Source organism: Micrasema longulum, unplaced genomic scaffold (genome assembly GCF_059751315.1).
Source record: "Micrasema longulum isolate JH-2025_06_02 unplaced genomic scaffold, ASM5975131v1 h1tg000334l, whole genome shotgun sequence".
NCBI classification, from domain to species: Eukaryota; Metazoa; Arthropoda; class Insecta; order Trichoptera; family Brachycentridae; genus Micrasema; species Micrasema longulum.
The window spans coordinates 918,493-935,633 of NW_028277538.1; the positions used below are offsets into that span (position 1 = coordinate 918,493).

General features: G+C 33.3%; 1 protein-coding gene and 1 long non-coding RNA gene across 3 annotated transcripts; both read left to right on the plus strand.

Annotated features, from left to right (window-relative positions):
• The first annotated feature begins 4,059 nt into the window (after positions 1–4,059).
• Positions 4,060–9,051, plus strand: LOC148282385 (uncharacterized). Its single transcript, XR_015822111.1, has 4 exons — positions 4,060–4,293; positions 4,921–5,126; positions 6,357–6,509; positions 7,684–9,051. It is a non-coding gene; the product is annotated as an uncharacterized LOC148282385 (long non-coding RNA).
• A 2,917-nt stretch (positions 9,052–11,968) lies between these two features.
• On the plus strand, positions 11,969–17,059 carry Cdc37 (cell division cycle protein 37). Of its 2 annotated transcripts, none has more exons than XM_088225184.1 (3): positions 11,969–12,139; positions 12,815–13,681; positions 14,459–17,059. In XM_088225184.1, exons 1-3 carry the CDS (start codon positions 12,107–12,109, stop codon positions 14,624–14,626), a joined length of 1,068 nt encoding a protein of 355 aa, XP_088081310.1. In that variant the 5' UTR covers positions 11,969–12,106; the 3' UTR covers positions 14,627–17,059. The 2 variants fall into 2 exon arrangements, with proteins under 2 accessions (XP_088081310.1, XP_088081311.1); XM_088225185.1 differs by having other exon boundaries at positions 11,988–12,051.
• Positions 17,060–17,141: the final 82 nt, after the last annotated feature.

Here is a 17,141-nt window from a genome sequence, read left to right on the forward strand (position 1 = left end):
AAAACGACGTTTGCCTGTACTAAATATTAAATACTAACATACTAACTAGTATGTTGTACTAACACACATGTATTATCAAAAACACGACACTGGCTAGAACACCCCAGTAAAAAGGTGAAAGAGCTAATAAACAAAGAAGACAATAAAGAAATATGATTATTTGCTTATTGTTATTTATTTGACGTTTAATTTTTTGGGGCTTTTTCAACCGTGCAACAGGGGTTTTCTAGCCATCTAGGAAAATTGAATAAAAAAATTTGTGGAAAAAAGAAATATATTAATATTAGAAAAAAAATTACCCAAATATTTATTTTCAAGGCCATTACCAACAAGTTGTAAATAACTCACTATTAGAAAATAAGCATCAAGTTAATGTAGAGTGTGGTTCGAAGTTAGTATGATAGCATTTATAATAGTCGGCCTCGTGGTGTTATGATCAGCGCGTTTGCCAACCAAGCAAGAGGTTTCGGGTTCGATTCCCAACATAGATGATATGAAATATTTATTCAACATTGTGTTTTTTACACTAGAATATTTCATGGTCCCTGCACTGGTACCTGAAACATAAGACTGAACAACTTACCTTCATGTAACAAAAATTATTAAGATACAATTAGAGATGCAAGGCGGTAAAATTACCGCGGTATTTTACGGGAATTTTACCAGATTTTGGTAAAATACGGTATTTTTCGGTAAGAAACGAATTTGAAGTAGTAATTTTTATTTTTCAAAGATATTACAAATACGAGTAGCTTTGTTTTAGGACACTTTACATGACTGCAAAAACCAGGTTTAGATCCATCAGGTGGTTGTCGAGATTTATTATAAGTATGGGACGTTCAAGGTCATGAGATTTGTACTTTTTTCACTTTTTTTAATAAAAAAGGTTATTGTGTTTTGAAACTTAACAGGATCAGTGGACATAGGGTCCTTAATAAAACCTTAAGTTTGTGACCTTGAACGACATTCGCTCAGGCCGCGATTTTGAAAAAATGGTGCTTAAAATCAGTTTTTTGTGTATAATTACGTCCCTGAAGGTTTTATAGAAAAAAAATACAAAAGTTTGAGAAAATAAAATAGACTTGAAAATCGTACTAATTTTTTTTTCGTAGGATCAATACTATCCAAGATACACGTTTGAACATCAAATACATTTTATCAAAATAGCGGAAAAGCGCTATTAGCACTAACTTTTTACTAATTATTTGATAGTTGACCTACCAAAAGTCATCATCATCATCATTATTCCATGTCCGCTACCTAGTTAGAGCATATGGTGTTCACAAAGATCCTCCAGGCATCTCGATCGGATGCCAGCTCCTGTGCATCCTCACAAGTCAGGTTCGCACCTCGTAGTTGTGACATGAACTACCAACTAAATTAGCAGCGGAGGTCTAAGACGCTGAGAACTTGATGCCTCGCTAAGCAGGCTAAGCTGAAGCAGCATTATGTAATATTAAATTATTTTTATGTTACAATGTACACTGTTTAAAGTATTTGTAATATCTACCGCCTGTATATTTGTATATTTCAATATATTTATCAGAATGGATGTAAAATTGCGTAATTTTACCAAAAGGCACAGTAAAATACCCGTTATTTTACAATAATTTTCGTAAATGACAATAATTTTACCGTGGAACATCGAGACTTTTTATTTGTTTTTTTTTACTCAGTTTATCTTACCTGGACGCACAGATTTAGCTTTATTCGTAGAAATATGTTAGATAATTTTGTAAAAACTGTTTACTGGCATTAAGATGGCGTCATTATTTTTTTTATTTCAGTTTTATCTACTTTTTTTAAAGGCTTTTTTACAAGAATACGTGGGGGACCCAAAAAAAATGGGAATTTCGTCATAAGTTCTTTATTTTTGAATATTTTTACACCAAATTTAGATCACCTTCCAAGTATTCTCTTTGTACTAAAACGCACTTCTGCAAACGATCCTTCCGTTGTTCAAAACCTTTTTTTAATTCACTTATCGGGATGTTCTTTAGCCATTTTAGCGATTTTTGTTTTACCTCCTCCACAGTGACAAATCACTTTTCTCTCATGTCCCTTTTCAGTCTGGGGAGCAAAAAGAAATTGCAGGAGGCTAGATTTGGTGAGTAGGGGGATTGAACAACTGGTGTTATGCCATTTTTGGTCAAAAAAACTTTACGGAGAGAGCGGTGTAGGCCAGCGCGTTGTCATGATGGAAGAACCAGTCGCTTGTGCGCCAAAGATCTGACCTTTTCTTCCGGATACTCACCATCAATCTTTTCAAAACCTCTGAATTGAACTCCATAATATTCCAGACATTTCACAAAGTTGATTAATGGTTCAGCGACGGTCTTTGCGAACGAGAGCATTGATTTTGTCGATGTTTTCATCAGTTCTTGGCGTTGAAGGGCGTCCTGAACAAGGTAGGTCTTCAATTGACATTTCTTCATTTTTTAAATATAAAAACCACTCGTAGACTCTGGTTTTACTTAGGACAGCATTTTTATGAGCAGTTTTAAGCCTTACAATAGTTTCCGCGGCTGATTTTTCCAACAGGAAACAAAATTTCACAGCCGCGCGTTGCTCTCGACAATCGGCCATCACGTTTTCGACGAAATAGAAAAAAATGTTTCACTAAAAAAATTCCCATAAACAAACTGATATATTCACAGCAACAGAACTTTGCACACTAACTCAAAAGACGTGTCCATAATGGAAACCGGATTGAAAAATGGGTATTCCTACTCTCTCTCCCCACCACAGCGCGATTTCCGTTACTTTTGGGTCCCTTATTTCAAGATTTTGATGACATTTTGTGTCATGCAATTGATCCTTTTTATTGTCTCAACCGACTAGTTTCAAAGAAATGTATTTACATTATATTTGTTACCTTTATTACCATGTACATATGGGTGCTGGTTATATTAATTAGTCTTAAAAAGAGTCGATTTGTTCCCTTTCACATGCCATCCTTATCGAATAAAAGTGATAGAGGAGGAGGATCTTTGTGAACACTATATGCTCCAACTAGGTAGCGGACACAGAGTAGTGATGATGATGATGATGATGACTTTTCGTATGTCAATTATTAAATAATTAGTAAAAGGTTAGTATGAATACCGCTTTTCCGCTATTTTGATAAAATGTATTTGATGTTCAAACGTGTATCTTGGATAGTATTGATCCTACGAAAAAAAAATTATTCCGATTTTTAAGTAAATTTTATTTTCTCATACTTTTGTATATTTTTTTTCTATAAAACCTTCAGGGACGTAATTATACACAAAAAACTGATTTTAAGCACCATTTTTTCAAAATCGCGGCCTGAGCGAATGTCGTTCAAGGTCACAAACTTAAGGTTTTATTAAGGACCCTATGTCCACTGATCCTGTTAAGTTTCAAAACACAATAACCTTTTTTATTAAAAAAAGTGAAAAAAGTACAAATCTCATGACCTTGAACGTCCCATACTTATAATAAATCTCGACAACCACCTGATGGATCTAAACCTGGTTTTTGCAGTCATGTAAAGTGTCCTAAAACAAAGCTACTCGTATTTGTAATGAAAAAAAAAATAATAATAATAAGTACGTAAAAATCGTTTCTTACCGAAAATTACCGTAAAATACCGTAAATTACGGTATTTTACCGCGACTTTTGGTAAAATTACGTAATTTTACATTTCTAGATACAAAACGATTGATGTACCAATGCAGTGCCCTATGCACCATTAGGTACGCAAAGGTAATTATGATGTTAGCATTTTATATTACACTATCTCCAACATGTTTGAATGAATACGGCTTCTGTGGATAATACGGATTTATTTTTTTGTACATATTGGCAGTTTACCAGTTAGCTGTTAACTTATTGATTTCTAACTTATATTTACAGTCTGCATTGCGTGATGGGTTAAACCACAACCCCCTCTACAAATGCCATGGTACTCGCATAGAAAAATCCAATATGGCGATGAATCTTAGGCGATGCATGATGGTCCATCTATGTAAATCTATGGTGTATACGCAGTACAGTTTGTATTGGTTTTCGTGTGGTTTTTATCGTGCGTCGCGAGACGCTCGCATTCAATTATCATTTTTTATAGTATTTCTAGTAGTGAAAACTCCAGAAAAACCTTTTAAAACGTAAGATACAATAGTGTTTAAATGTTATGTGCCGAAATGCAGAGGAAATTACGACAATTTGTCGAAAATAAGTGATTTTTCTTTTCCGAAAGATGAAACACTTCTACCAAAGTGGCTTCGGCCGATTCGTCGTCATAACTTTGTTCCTACGAGCTCGTCAAAGGTATGTTGATTGATATTTCTTACTAATAATCATAAATCAAAGTAATTACTTAAGCTTGGCGGTGTTTTAAATATCATCGTGTGTTTAAAAACATATTTTAAACTGGTTCCAATTTTAACTGCCATCTTTTAAACTTCAAACTTCCAAAATATCAATTATTATAATAAAATTGATTTCATATTTCAATAAGGTATAGAATGATGAATTGTGTATATGATTTTGAATAGAATCCCTATAATAATTATTATATTCGTACACAAAAATGAGGTTAAACATTTGACATTTTGATAAATATTTTTTTGAAGACTGCGTTGTATTATTTAAGTAGTTCCTTTAATAGTTATTTTATTTCATGTCACAAATGTTTTAAAAACATAAGACATTTGAATACTGCTTGTTTAAGTAGTTTCTCTATTTTTTTAAATATTTTTGGTCACAAATGTACTACTGTAAAACATTGGAACTTTTAAGATAGTCATCTCTTTGAGACTGAGAGCAAGCATTATTATAGTGTTGCTGATAAAGTATTTGAAATTATTTTTTTTACTAAAAATTTGATTGAATTAATAATTAAAATTTGATTTACTTTGTTGTTTAAGAAAAACCTAAAATATTTTTACGTTACAGGTATGTAAATTGCATTTCAAGAATGCATTTTTTTAAACTGCAGCCTACCACACAGATGAATGCACTGGTCAAAATATAAGCCTCTCCCTGAAAATACCTCATTTACAACCTGGAGCTGTTCCTTGTATTCTACCAAATTGCCCCAAATACCTGTTTACGATGTCGGAGCGAGCATTTCCAACGTCAAAGGAATCTGTCCAGGAAAGGTATAAAAGGAAAAAGTTGAATAATATTAAAACTGCTACTGTAGAAAGTTTACACCCACAGAAAGATTATGAATCTCGGATACAGTTTTCAAAATTTAATGAATTTTTAACTTGCCTTCAAATGAATAGTTCAATCTCCAAAGAATGGCTAAAACACAAACGTGACAACTCTGTTACGTTTGTCATTCTTTTAAATGATCCAGATCCAACCATTTTAGCTAGTGCCTATTTAGATAGTAAATTATTGTTAACAATATATGGCATGGGAAATTAATATCAAATTAAATTTATTGAAAGATCATCAATATCCCAGAAAAATAAATGATATTAACGAATTTGAAATTGTATTACAGCAATAATTGTTATTATCAGATTCTAATACTGTTTCTGAGCAATATGACTGTGAATGTGTGCTTTATTTGCTTCTAAATTTAAAACAAAAATACTAAATAAATTTCTGAGCATTTACGGGGCTTATGACCTGTCATTGTCTGGTTTAAGTGGCTACTTTACACACTGTGTAACATTCACCTTTATTCCCATGTTTAAACATCCACATTTCCTCAACTTTTTCATCTGTTGACTTTAGTGAAGTAAAGGAGCTAAAACCTTTATTTCAAAAAATTTTTCCCTCTCTGTAGCAACAAATTTACATCAGAATAACTCCCTAGGGAGGGCCTAACCTGGTGCATTCACCCAACTTTTTTGTAGCATTTTATTGTCAGTATCGTCATCAGTATCGCAAGTTTTTTAGAAACACAGATCATGTTATATTTCCACATAATCGAACACTACTAAGTCTTGGCTCAAAAGTTTTTGGGTTACATAATTAATAAATTAAAATTGTTAACTAACAAAGACCACATTGTAACTTTGAAGATCAATTAAATTCCCTTATGGCCATATTTTGACTATAGAGGGGATAATATTTTAAAAGCTGCTTACAATAATGATAATGCTCATGTTTTTATGATTCAAATTTTGCTTTCTTCATTTTTAAGACGTTGTGCACATTCTCCTTGTAAAAACTATAAATGCCATATAATTGCACAGCATTATTAAAATCATTATTTGCCTTCAAGAAATAGGATTTAGTGTTTTGTTTGTGGTTACTGATAATAATTGTATAAATAGAAAGGCTATGATGCATTTTAGTTCCCCACTCGAATTAAAAACCACTTTTTTACATCCATGTAATATGTTGCTTATTATTGTTGTTTAATGTTTTAGATTCAGCCCATATATTTACAAATGCATCAGGAATAATTGGTTAAATCAGAAAGATCCAGAAGAAATATTCATTTTTCCATACTTTGGCTATTCTGATGGAACTCTGACATCTAAGGCTTGTTTTTCCAATATTAAGACACTTCATCAAATAGAGTAAATATATATAAAATTTTCTTGTGTTCTCAATCTTAAATCTGTTTTTCCTGCTTGTTTTGAATGTAAAATTAGTCCACAGTGTTTTTAACGAATTTGTCCTGAATGCATTGATGACATTAGGTGAGAAGCATAATTTAATTATAAAGTGGTGGAAAGTTGTCAATGAGAAAACTCCACTTAAAGGCATTAGATTCAATGATGCTCTATAAAAGCCGCTTACTTCATCACCAGAAAGTGAACATTTTGTTTTTCTTTAGAAATTTGTAACATGGTTGGATAAATGGCAAGCTTTAAATTTGAGAAATAATGTCTTTACTAAAGAAACACATTTGGTTTTATCTCACACAAGTACAACTTTGCTACAAATGACAATATATTACATTCAAAATTTTAATTTTAATTATTTCAAACAGCAATAATTTATTATTATTTTCATATATGGGCACAAATATAACAGGCAAAGATTTCATAATTGTAGAAACTAGTCTTCCAGTACTAACGTACTTAGCTGGTTATTGTGCACGGGTAGCACTTAAGAAAATATGTGTGAGCATTGTTACTTTGTGATAAAGATCCGGGGTGGTATTCTGAACCACTCTCGTGGCACGAGAGAGCAGTTTTTCTATAAAACTTTCTCTCGTGCCACGAGAGTGTCTTTCATACAAAACACACGAGAAAATCTGTTTTCTTGTGCCACGAGAGTGGTTTAGGATACCACCCCTAGACAGAGATTGTACCTAAACTCTTATTAAAAGTATAGATCATAGTGGTTTATTGTGCCCTCATGCAGATGTTCTTAATACTATGCTTTTCAATTATAAAATTTTTGAACCAAAAACTTTTGAATCCTCAATTTGAAAAACTTTTTCTAGATTGCAATAACCAAAGAGATTTAGTAATTCAAAGAACTATTGAAACGATTTCAAACCAGCATTTTTTTAAATGACAAAGCTTGCACATCTGGACATTAAAATTGTGTTATAGACCAGCTACAAATGCATTATTAAATAACTATGTTAAAAAAAAGGAATTATACTGGTGTAAGAGTAACAAAAAAATGGAAAATTGCTACAGTTTCCAATAGCATATTAAAGTGTTTGTTAAATTATACAAAATCTTTTGAACTTTAATCATGAACAAATATTTTTTGTATTATTTTCTATTTTTCCAGATGCATTGCTTCCACTTTCCATGCTCCTTGATCGGAAGAAACTTGATACTGAATTGACTCAAGACAATAATATGAAAAGTGCTACATCTTAAGTGCATTATAAATATTAATGTTATTTTTAATTTATAAGTATTTTCGAATGGAATATTTCATATACAGAACGACATTAATATAAGGTGCTTATATTTCACTATGAAAAGTATATGTAGTGGAACCTTTATCTATATTTTTGTATTTCTTACCTTCACTGTTTATTTTTTGGAAGAATCCTTTTAAAATAATCTTTAACCCTACAAGACAAAAATACTTGTGTAAATATTATCCTCTTTGCCTTATTTTGTAGTTTTAATATTTTCAATTTCCCCTTCGTTACATTAAAAAAATAATAGAAGAACAGTAATTTATATGTGGGCATATTATTGTTTTATGTATAAGAACACTATTTATATCAATCACATTTCTCAATCTTCCCATGTATTTTTTTTATATATTGAGAATATGTTTTAAAATTGAGTTTTTTTTTTATCTACGTACACTCCTCGATACTTAATTTTATCCACAGAATTTTTAGCTTCATTATCAATATTAATACTGTATCCTTGCGGTATATTTTTATCTCCTAATATAAATATTGGTTTTTTGTTTTTTTTATTTCATTTTTATTTATTCACTTAGAATCATTTTCAAATATTTTCTAAATCATAATTAATCATATTTAATACTTTATCACAATTATCTTCTGATATGTAAATAAGTGCATCATCTGCAAATATGTATTTTGATTTTACAACATTTTAGAGATTTACCGATGTAATTTATATGTGTGATAAACAATATAGGACTGAGGCCACCTACGCACACACTTTAGAGGAATATTGTATGTAGGTCCATATCTGTGATTGTGTTTTTTTCTTGAATGAATTTTAATTTTTCTTTTGTTAATTAATTTCTTAATTCTGATTGGCATGTTTCAAAATAATATATAATGTTTCCTTCGGCTCGGGACACCCCTGTGGGGGTGAAAATTATCTTTAAAGTAAAAAATAAATATAAAATAATAAATAAATAAGCTAAGTGTAGTTTCTATTTTCAAAATAATAAATACTAACTGTTAATTATTGTTGATTTAGTCTTATACCCGTATGCAGAGACAAACCTTAAGGTGAGGAAAGTACATTCTATTGTCTTCACCTTCGGGTTATTCTCTGCATTTGAAATTAGAATGTACTTCCCTCACCTTAAGTTTTGTCTCTGCATACGGGTATTAGAGTATATTTAGTAGACATATCTTATTTAAAATTGAAATTTTAAGTACTATGTTTTTTTAATTTTCTATGTTGAACATTATAAATACATATTTTAAACATTTTTTTGTTTTTTATTCTCCCTAAATTGGTATTAATGTTATGTTTCATATTATTATTTATTAATGTCAATGGCAGTGAATGCCTTTTAAATAATAATGATTTTAATAAAATTATCAAGAAAATTCTTTGGTTAAGTTTTACTTAGTTTAATTTGACCAACGAGCGCTTTCCCCTGAGCAGGCTTAGTATAAAAGTTGAAAATGTTGTAAACAATTTACCAGTCCCGAAGATTCCTGTTTAGGTGAAAGCGCTCATTGATCAAATGAAACAAAATAGAACTTAACCTAGGAATCTACAAAAACATTAATGTTTTAAAATAATACATAGCAAAAAAATATATAGTAAGAGTGGAAAGTTTAGTGCTACGTTTCGGTACATAAAAGTAAACAAAATAATACAAAATACAAGTAAAATCTTGGGCTTGTTTGTTGAAAAATATGATATTTAGGGTTTGCAAGAAATAGTCTCTAGAATGCATGCATGGAATGTAAAATGTTTCCTTTGGCCCGAGACACCCCTGTGGGGGTGAACATTATATTTGATGTAAAAAATAAATATAAAAATTATAAAATAATACATAAAAAGGCTAAGTATAGTTTCTATTTTCAAAATAATGAATACTAACTGATTATTGTTGATACCTAATTGAAATTTTGAAGTACTATGTTTAAAGCAAGGTGTACGCTGATGATGCACTTCTTTTAGCAAGCAGCAAGGAGGGTTTGCAAGAAATAGTCTCTAGAATGTATGATGTATGCATGGAATGTAAAATATTTCCTTCGGTCCGGGACATTTTAAATGAACATTATCTTTAATATAAAAATAAATTTAAAAATCATAAAATAATAAATAAATAAGCCAAGTATAGTTTCTATTTTCAAAATAATCAATACTTACGGTTAATTATTGTTGATTTAGTAGACATATCTAATTCAAAATTGAAATTTGAAGTACTATGTTTTTAATTTTCTATGTTGAACATTATAAATACATATTTTAAATGTTTTTTTGTTTTTTATTCTCCCTAAATTGGTATTAATGTTATGTTTCATATTATTATTTATCAATGTCAATGGCAGTGAATGCCTTTTAAATAAAAATGATTTTGATAAAATTATCAAGAAAATTCTTTAGTTAAGTATTTACTTTGTTTAATTGGACCAACGAGTGCTTTCTCCTAAGCAGGCTAAGTATGAAAGTTGAAAATGTTGTAAACAATTTATAAGTCCTGAAGATGTCTGCTTAGGCGAAATCGCTCATTGGTCAAATTAAATAAATAAGAACTTAACCTAGAAATCTACAAAAATATTAAATTTTAAAATAATACATTTCAAAAAAAGAAAATATATACAAGGGCAACTGTATAAAAGAAATAGATTTTATGGGTATTGAAGCAAAAATGGAAAATTTTGAAGCAAGCTGTACGCTGATGATGCAATCCTTTTAACAAGCAGAAAGGAGTGTTTGCAAGAAATAGTCTTTAGAATGTATGATGTATGCATGGAATGTAAAATGTTTCCTTCGGTCCGGGACGGTTAAAAATTATAAAATAATTAATAAATAAGCTAAGTATAGTTTCTATTTTCAAAATAATGAATACTTACGGTTAATTATTGTTGATTTAGTAGACATATCTAATTTGAAATGGCATATATGATATTTCAGTATTCATGGAGTGCGAGTTAGTGACAAATGGAAGGATATAAAAAATTATAGTATTTGAAAGGGGTAGTAAGGTATACATACCGAGTGCATAATAAATGTGAACGACATTACCTTTGAGCATATAGAAGAATTTTTTGTATCTAGGAAGCATGTATTCAAGAGATGGAAGAGTAGAAAAAGATGTTGAACGCAGAATGAATACGGGAAACAATGTAAATGGCAAACTTAGCATAGTATCTTTATTATGAAAGGATTAACCCGCTACCAAAGTCTCTATTTTAGAGATTTGACAGCAGATAGGAAAGAGAAGATGTGGAAGGAAGTTATACAGAGAGTAATACATCACAGCACCCAAGCTAATTGAGAAAAATCTTTGTTGGATTTTTTCTTGCAATTGGTGGGAATTGAACCTGCGATGTCAGTTTCACAGTTGGCTGTCTAACCAACTGCGCTACAGCACGTACAAATAAAAATATATTAATCTAAGCTTGACTGGCAGTGCATAACTGTGTTTTAGTTCCGACAATTATATATAGAGGTGAATTATAAAACTGACAGAGGAAGGAATTCAATGTATGAAAGCCAAGTAAATGCGGTCAAAATACGATATCTAGCTTAGGCGAATGCATGGAAAATCAATTATGAATAAATCCAGCCTTGCGATACGGCGAATAGTAAAACGGATATGAAAATATTTTTCAAGAATGAAGGGTAGAAAAAGACGACCAAGAATGTTATGCAGTACATAAAGTGGCCACTTGAACCAGCCAATGACAGATCGTAAGCCCTGTTAATGTCTGGAATTTCGTAGATCTTCTCTTAAATGATTTCCATTTCTATTGTAATATGTTAATTACAATAGAATTCCACCAAGAACTGACAATATTGCAATACATAACCTATTTCAGTACGGAGCATCAATTTCACAAATTATGCTTATCAATTTGACATTTTTGACAGTTGTTTATTGCACATTTTAAAATCAAGATGGCGGCGAAGATTGGTCTTTTGCCGCCATCTTGATTTTAGTACCCGGGCCTTTGTAGAGGTGGTTTTGGTTAAACAGCCCGTAAAGTAATGCAGACTGCAATTATTAAATAAATACATAAATAACATTTATAAATGAATTATAAATACTATAATAATTATATTGATTACTTTTTATTACGATCTTCTAAAATTAGATAGGAACTATGTTTATTGCCAGAATACAAAAAAATACGAAATATTAAATACTGTGTTACACTGGCAACAGTGTACCGGTTTTGGCATAAATTCATGAATCTAATGAATCCCTGAACTGAATATTCTGGAATGCGCGAAATATCAGCTTGACGTAAGGGCTTGTCGTTTAAATATTGTTTAGTGAACTATCATATATAACAAGAAAAATGGTTGATTATAGTAAATGGAAAAATATAGAGGTAACGTTTTAACTTTGTAACGTGTATTTCATCTAATTAACTATACTTATATTTTGGTGTCCTGGCCGTTTCATTTATCTCGATTTTTTTATTCAAATGTAGCTTCTTTTTAAAATTGTACTATGGTTGCTAATCAAATATAAGCACACCCGCAATTGACCTAACTTTGTTACGAATCAATCTGTATTGAGGTTTCATAGTACTACAATTTTATTCTCGGCACAGTAGCCTTCCCTGTCAAACTTGAATTTTATGATCAGTTCAAAAATCTTTACCTCATGTCTCAAATATCAACACAGGAAGTTACAAATGTAACTATTCAACTTGATCGTGAGAGCGCATCAAGACTAACATAGCTTAAAAACTTGATGTGATAACCTAATTGTTAAAATTGACTTGTTAACTTATCTTATTTGCATAAAACAAAATCTGGTCAATTCAATGGATTTACTTAATACTTTCCCAGTGTTGGATTAATTTCTACTTCCGCATTAGAAGTCCGAATGTCACCGAACTATCAACAGAAGGATTTCGATCATGTCATCTCAAAGTAGAAAATTTATTTTCTTATTCTTTTAATTTGTGAATAATTACGCAGCATCATACACAGCACATGAGAATTCCGAGCGTCATTTGATTATTCGGGAAATGCTTCAAAATTCCTTTTTATTTCAGATTTCGGATGACGAAGATGAAACGCATCCCAACATCGACACGGGATCCTTGTTTCGGTGGCGGCATCAGGCGCGCGTGGAGCGAATGGAGGAGCAGCAGCGGGAGAAGGAAGCGCTGGAGACCAGCCGCAAGGAGCACCGCCGCAAGCTCCAGGAGGCGCGCGAGCAGCTGGCGGCCGCCGCTCCCGGGGCCGGCATGGACGAGCTGAGGAAGGCGCTCGAGGATCTGGAGAAGGAGAGCGAAAGGCTCGAGCGGAAGGAGTCCGAGCTGGAGAAGAAGGAACGCAGCGCCCCCTGGAACGTGGACACCATAAGCAAGTCCGGCTTCACCAAGACCGTCATCAACACGCCCGCCCCGCGCTCCGACAAGGAACTCACCGACGAGCAGCGCGAGGAAAACATGCGCAAGTTCATCAAGGAGAATGAGAAAATCCTTAAGCGGTTCGGCATGCTGCGCAAGTACGACGACTCCAAGAGGTTCCTCCAGGAGCACTCCCATCTGGCGTGCGAGGAGACCGCCAACTACCTGGTCATCTGGTGTATCGACCTGCAGATGGAGGACAAGTCGGAGCTCATGGCGCACGTGGCCCACCAGACCATCTGCATGCAGTACATCCTGGAGCTGTCCAAGCAGCTGGATGTGGACCCGCGCGGGTGCGTGGCATCCTTCTTCTCGCGCATCCAGGTGGCGGAGCCCGTGTACAAGGAGTCCTTTGAGGAGGAGCTGCGGCAGTTCAAGCTGCGGATAGAGAAGCGCGCGCGGGAGAAGATCGCCGAGGCGCTCAGGGAGCAGGAGGAGCAGGAGCGCCAGGAGCGCCTCGGCCCGGGGGGCCTCGACCCGCAGGAGGTGTTCGAGGAACTGCCGGAGGTATGCGACCCTACTCCTACCCGCGTCCCCCCCCAGAACGAACCGTTCTCCTTCTGATTTACACTAATGTATTATGTCTTTCGTCACTTGCGCTATCCCTATATTATTTAGTTTGCCAATTTTTGTGTTTTAAGGTTTAATGTGTGTACACATTGGAATATAACCAAAATGGAAGCCCTACATAAAATATGAAGGGTATATTGCCATTTTCCCATTTTCGTGATAAAATAATGTTATTTTTTTCTCTTGAATGGGTTTGATGGATGGAATATTTACTTCTGAGAAAAATATATGGGGTCGCGGCTGGCACAAAAACTATCAGAATACGACTAACGCCGCAATGAGCTCGATTTTTGTCTATTTAAGGAAGGATTTTTTGAAAAATTTTTAAGTTGACATTTTTCTGCGATTGTATGTAAAAATATATCGTAGGTATTGATGTATCAATTGTGAAAACCTATTTTATTTCGTACGAACGCGGTGCTGTAAAATTTACTATTTGTTAATGGGGTCGTTTTTGCTGTGTACCTTTCGAATGTATTTGAATATGCAAATTCTTATCAATATTATTGAAATGTCTTATCAATAATTATTAGCCGAGGATTTTAGATTGGGGATATCAAACTATAAGAGACAAATGATTAAGTCATGTTGACTATGTGTAGTCCGATATTAAGTATTATGAAAAATAATATTCCAATTCTGGGGCCTATGTTTGTCCGAGGCCGTGTTGAATTTTCCACTGATGATACTCAGTAAGAATGTTGATGTTTACAGGATTTGCAGAAGTGTTTCAACGAGCGAAACATTCCCCTCCTTCAGGAGACTATCGCCAAGATGCCCAAGGACGAGGCGGTGTACTTCATGAAGCGCTGCGTAGACTCGGGGCTGTGGGTGCCTGAGGGGGGGGCGGAGGGGACCGCGGAGGGGGACTCCCCCCAGTAGCCCCTCGCTACCCCCACCTCACAACTGACCATCCGTATATATGATGGTGGACTCGACTGACTGTTAAGTGGGAGTGTGTTTTAATAAAAAACAAAAGTAAAAAACATTCGGTGATTCTGACAGTCACGAAGTAATGAAGTTATCTAGTAATCTGTGGCTCGGGTCTATAAAAGCCAATGTTAATCTTAATATTACAGGAGAGAATTGAATAGATAATGGTCTCTTTGATGTCATTGTTGACAAATATTAATAAAAAAACATTATTACACATGTATGTGTGTATAAAATAGTTAAAACTTGACATTGGCCCTTCTAGATTCGAGCCACAGCTATCACGGATGAACATTGGTGATTTAATAAAAAAAAATGTTTATTTTCTTAAATATGTTTTCTCCCTTTTTCTTATTTGCGCATACCTATATGAGTAGCGGCATTTATTCATTACCTGAAAACAATATAATCCATCTGGGGTGTTATCCAGGGAAACTAAACAATATAACAAATTAATAGTATAGCGATATTGATCGACATGTTACTTTTTTAAATCTTTCTACTCAATCCAACCTGTCTTCTTAATAAAGGTGACTTGTTGCTATTCAGATAGCTTCCTGGTGGATCAGATGCCATTGGAAAATGGCTTGGTGCTAATATTGTATAAATCCATTTTTTTAAAATCCAAATTAGTTTTCATAATCAAAAGGTGCCCATCTGTTTTTTATATTATGTTGCAAAAATATATATCATATCCAAAATAGTGCTTTCGAGTTACTGTCATATAATTTATAGATATTATAACCAAGTTGAAGAACATATATGAGAAGAGAATATAGAAGTCTCATGATATGTCATTGGCTTTTATACTAACATTCTGCCTATGTTTAAACATTCATGTCAATTCTACAATATATTATGTTCTTCCACCTCTTTTGTAACATTTATCAATATTGGTAAACTACCGGGGGTTAAATCCATTACTTATCTATAAACATTTAGACGTATGCAAGATATGGTAATATAAGTTTGAAATATGCTGATTTCGCCGATTATTTATTTCATTTAAAAATATATAAGTATTCAATGAAGTAAAAAAATATTTAAGTAACATTCAACAAACCTTTGCTTTTTGTACTCAATAATAGCTTCAATGTTAATAATATATATTTGCATTGATAAAATTGTTGGCTTTCTGTCTTACATCTGTATTATCACCCATTATTATTTTTTCAAAAATAGGGGAGATATACAGGGAGCGGGAAAATGATCTGAAGTTTTAAAGTAAAAATAACACAAAAATTAAAAGTGATAGAAAATTTTTTATTGCTTATTACGGAAGGGTGTTCATGTAAATGAATGAAAATAATAGAAAAACTGATTTCATCCGTTTAAAATTTGAGATAACCTCCTTTAAACGATGTCCTTTTTTGACCAAGCATTCTTCCAGTCTTGCACTGAAGCTGTTGAATACCTTCTCTAACATTGCATGAGACAGATTGGCGATTTATCGGCTTAGGGCTTCTTTCAGTTCGTTCAGTATGCGGGGTTTGTTTGTGTAAACTCCCGCTTTAAGGAACCCCCGCAAGAAAAAAATCACAACTGCTAAGGTCTGAGGAGCAAGCTGGCCATGCAGTGTCCTCAAAACGCGATATGACTCAGCCACGAAACTTGCGTCCCAAAAAGTCCATCACCTCATTGGCTGTATGTGCAGTTGCTTCATCCTGCTGGAACCGCATCCTTTTGCGCACTAAACGATTTCTCTGAAGTTCGGGGAACAGGGCTGCTATTCCAAGCGATCTTGTGACCGTGTTATCTCTTGTATTTACATATAAAATACACGAGAAAAACTGTTGTACAAATTGGGACTCCTTCTCTTGGATCCACCATTAAAACATCTACGGAACTACCGCTGAACAGCAACGCAGGAATCACCACTTTTAAAAATTGTTTCGACAACAAACGCATGGTGCTCAGCCAACCACTGTTCCATGGCTACTGAAAACGTCCACATGTGGACTCTGAAACGCACCTATCCCCACCACCCCCCACCGCCTACTCGCTCAACAGTACGGCGGCAGAAACCGTCAGAGCATTTTGCCGCTCCCTGTACAATGATCTGTAAATACGATAATATTATTATATTTATGACTGATTTTAGTTATTGTTTACATACGAATCATTGCTTTCCTTTAACTGTCATTAAATGCCAAGAAAATATTGTGAACATGAGAGACAATATTGTGAATACTTTTTTCAATGAAACAACTACTTCCACATCGTGGTATATATGTGTTAGCTAAGTATTGCTTTACAAAATCGTTTTTTAAAAAAAATAAAGAGAAGAAAATGGCATTACATATAAAAATAATTTTATGATTGTATATTAATTAGCTTTAATAAATAAAAATGTTTTTTAGGGAATAAATGCATACATATGTATTTCTAATGTTTTATTATATATGTATACCCATAATATCTGCTTCTGACTTTTCTCACACAATTAATGATATCTATTATATGT

Coding starts and splice junctions, on each gene's coding strand:
- Cdc37 (XM_088225184.1), top strand. CDS start 12,107: ATGGTTGATTATAGTAAATGGAAAAATATAGAG. Junction 12,140..12,814: donor GTAAATGGAAAAATATAGAG/GTAACGTTTTAA, acceptor TTTTTATTTCAG/ATTTCGGATGACGAAGATGA. Junction 13,682..14,458: donor TGTTCGAGGAACTGCCGGAG/GTATGCGACCCT, acceptor TGATGTTTACAG/GATTTGCAGAAGTGTTTCAA.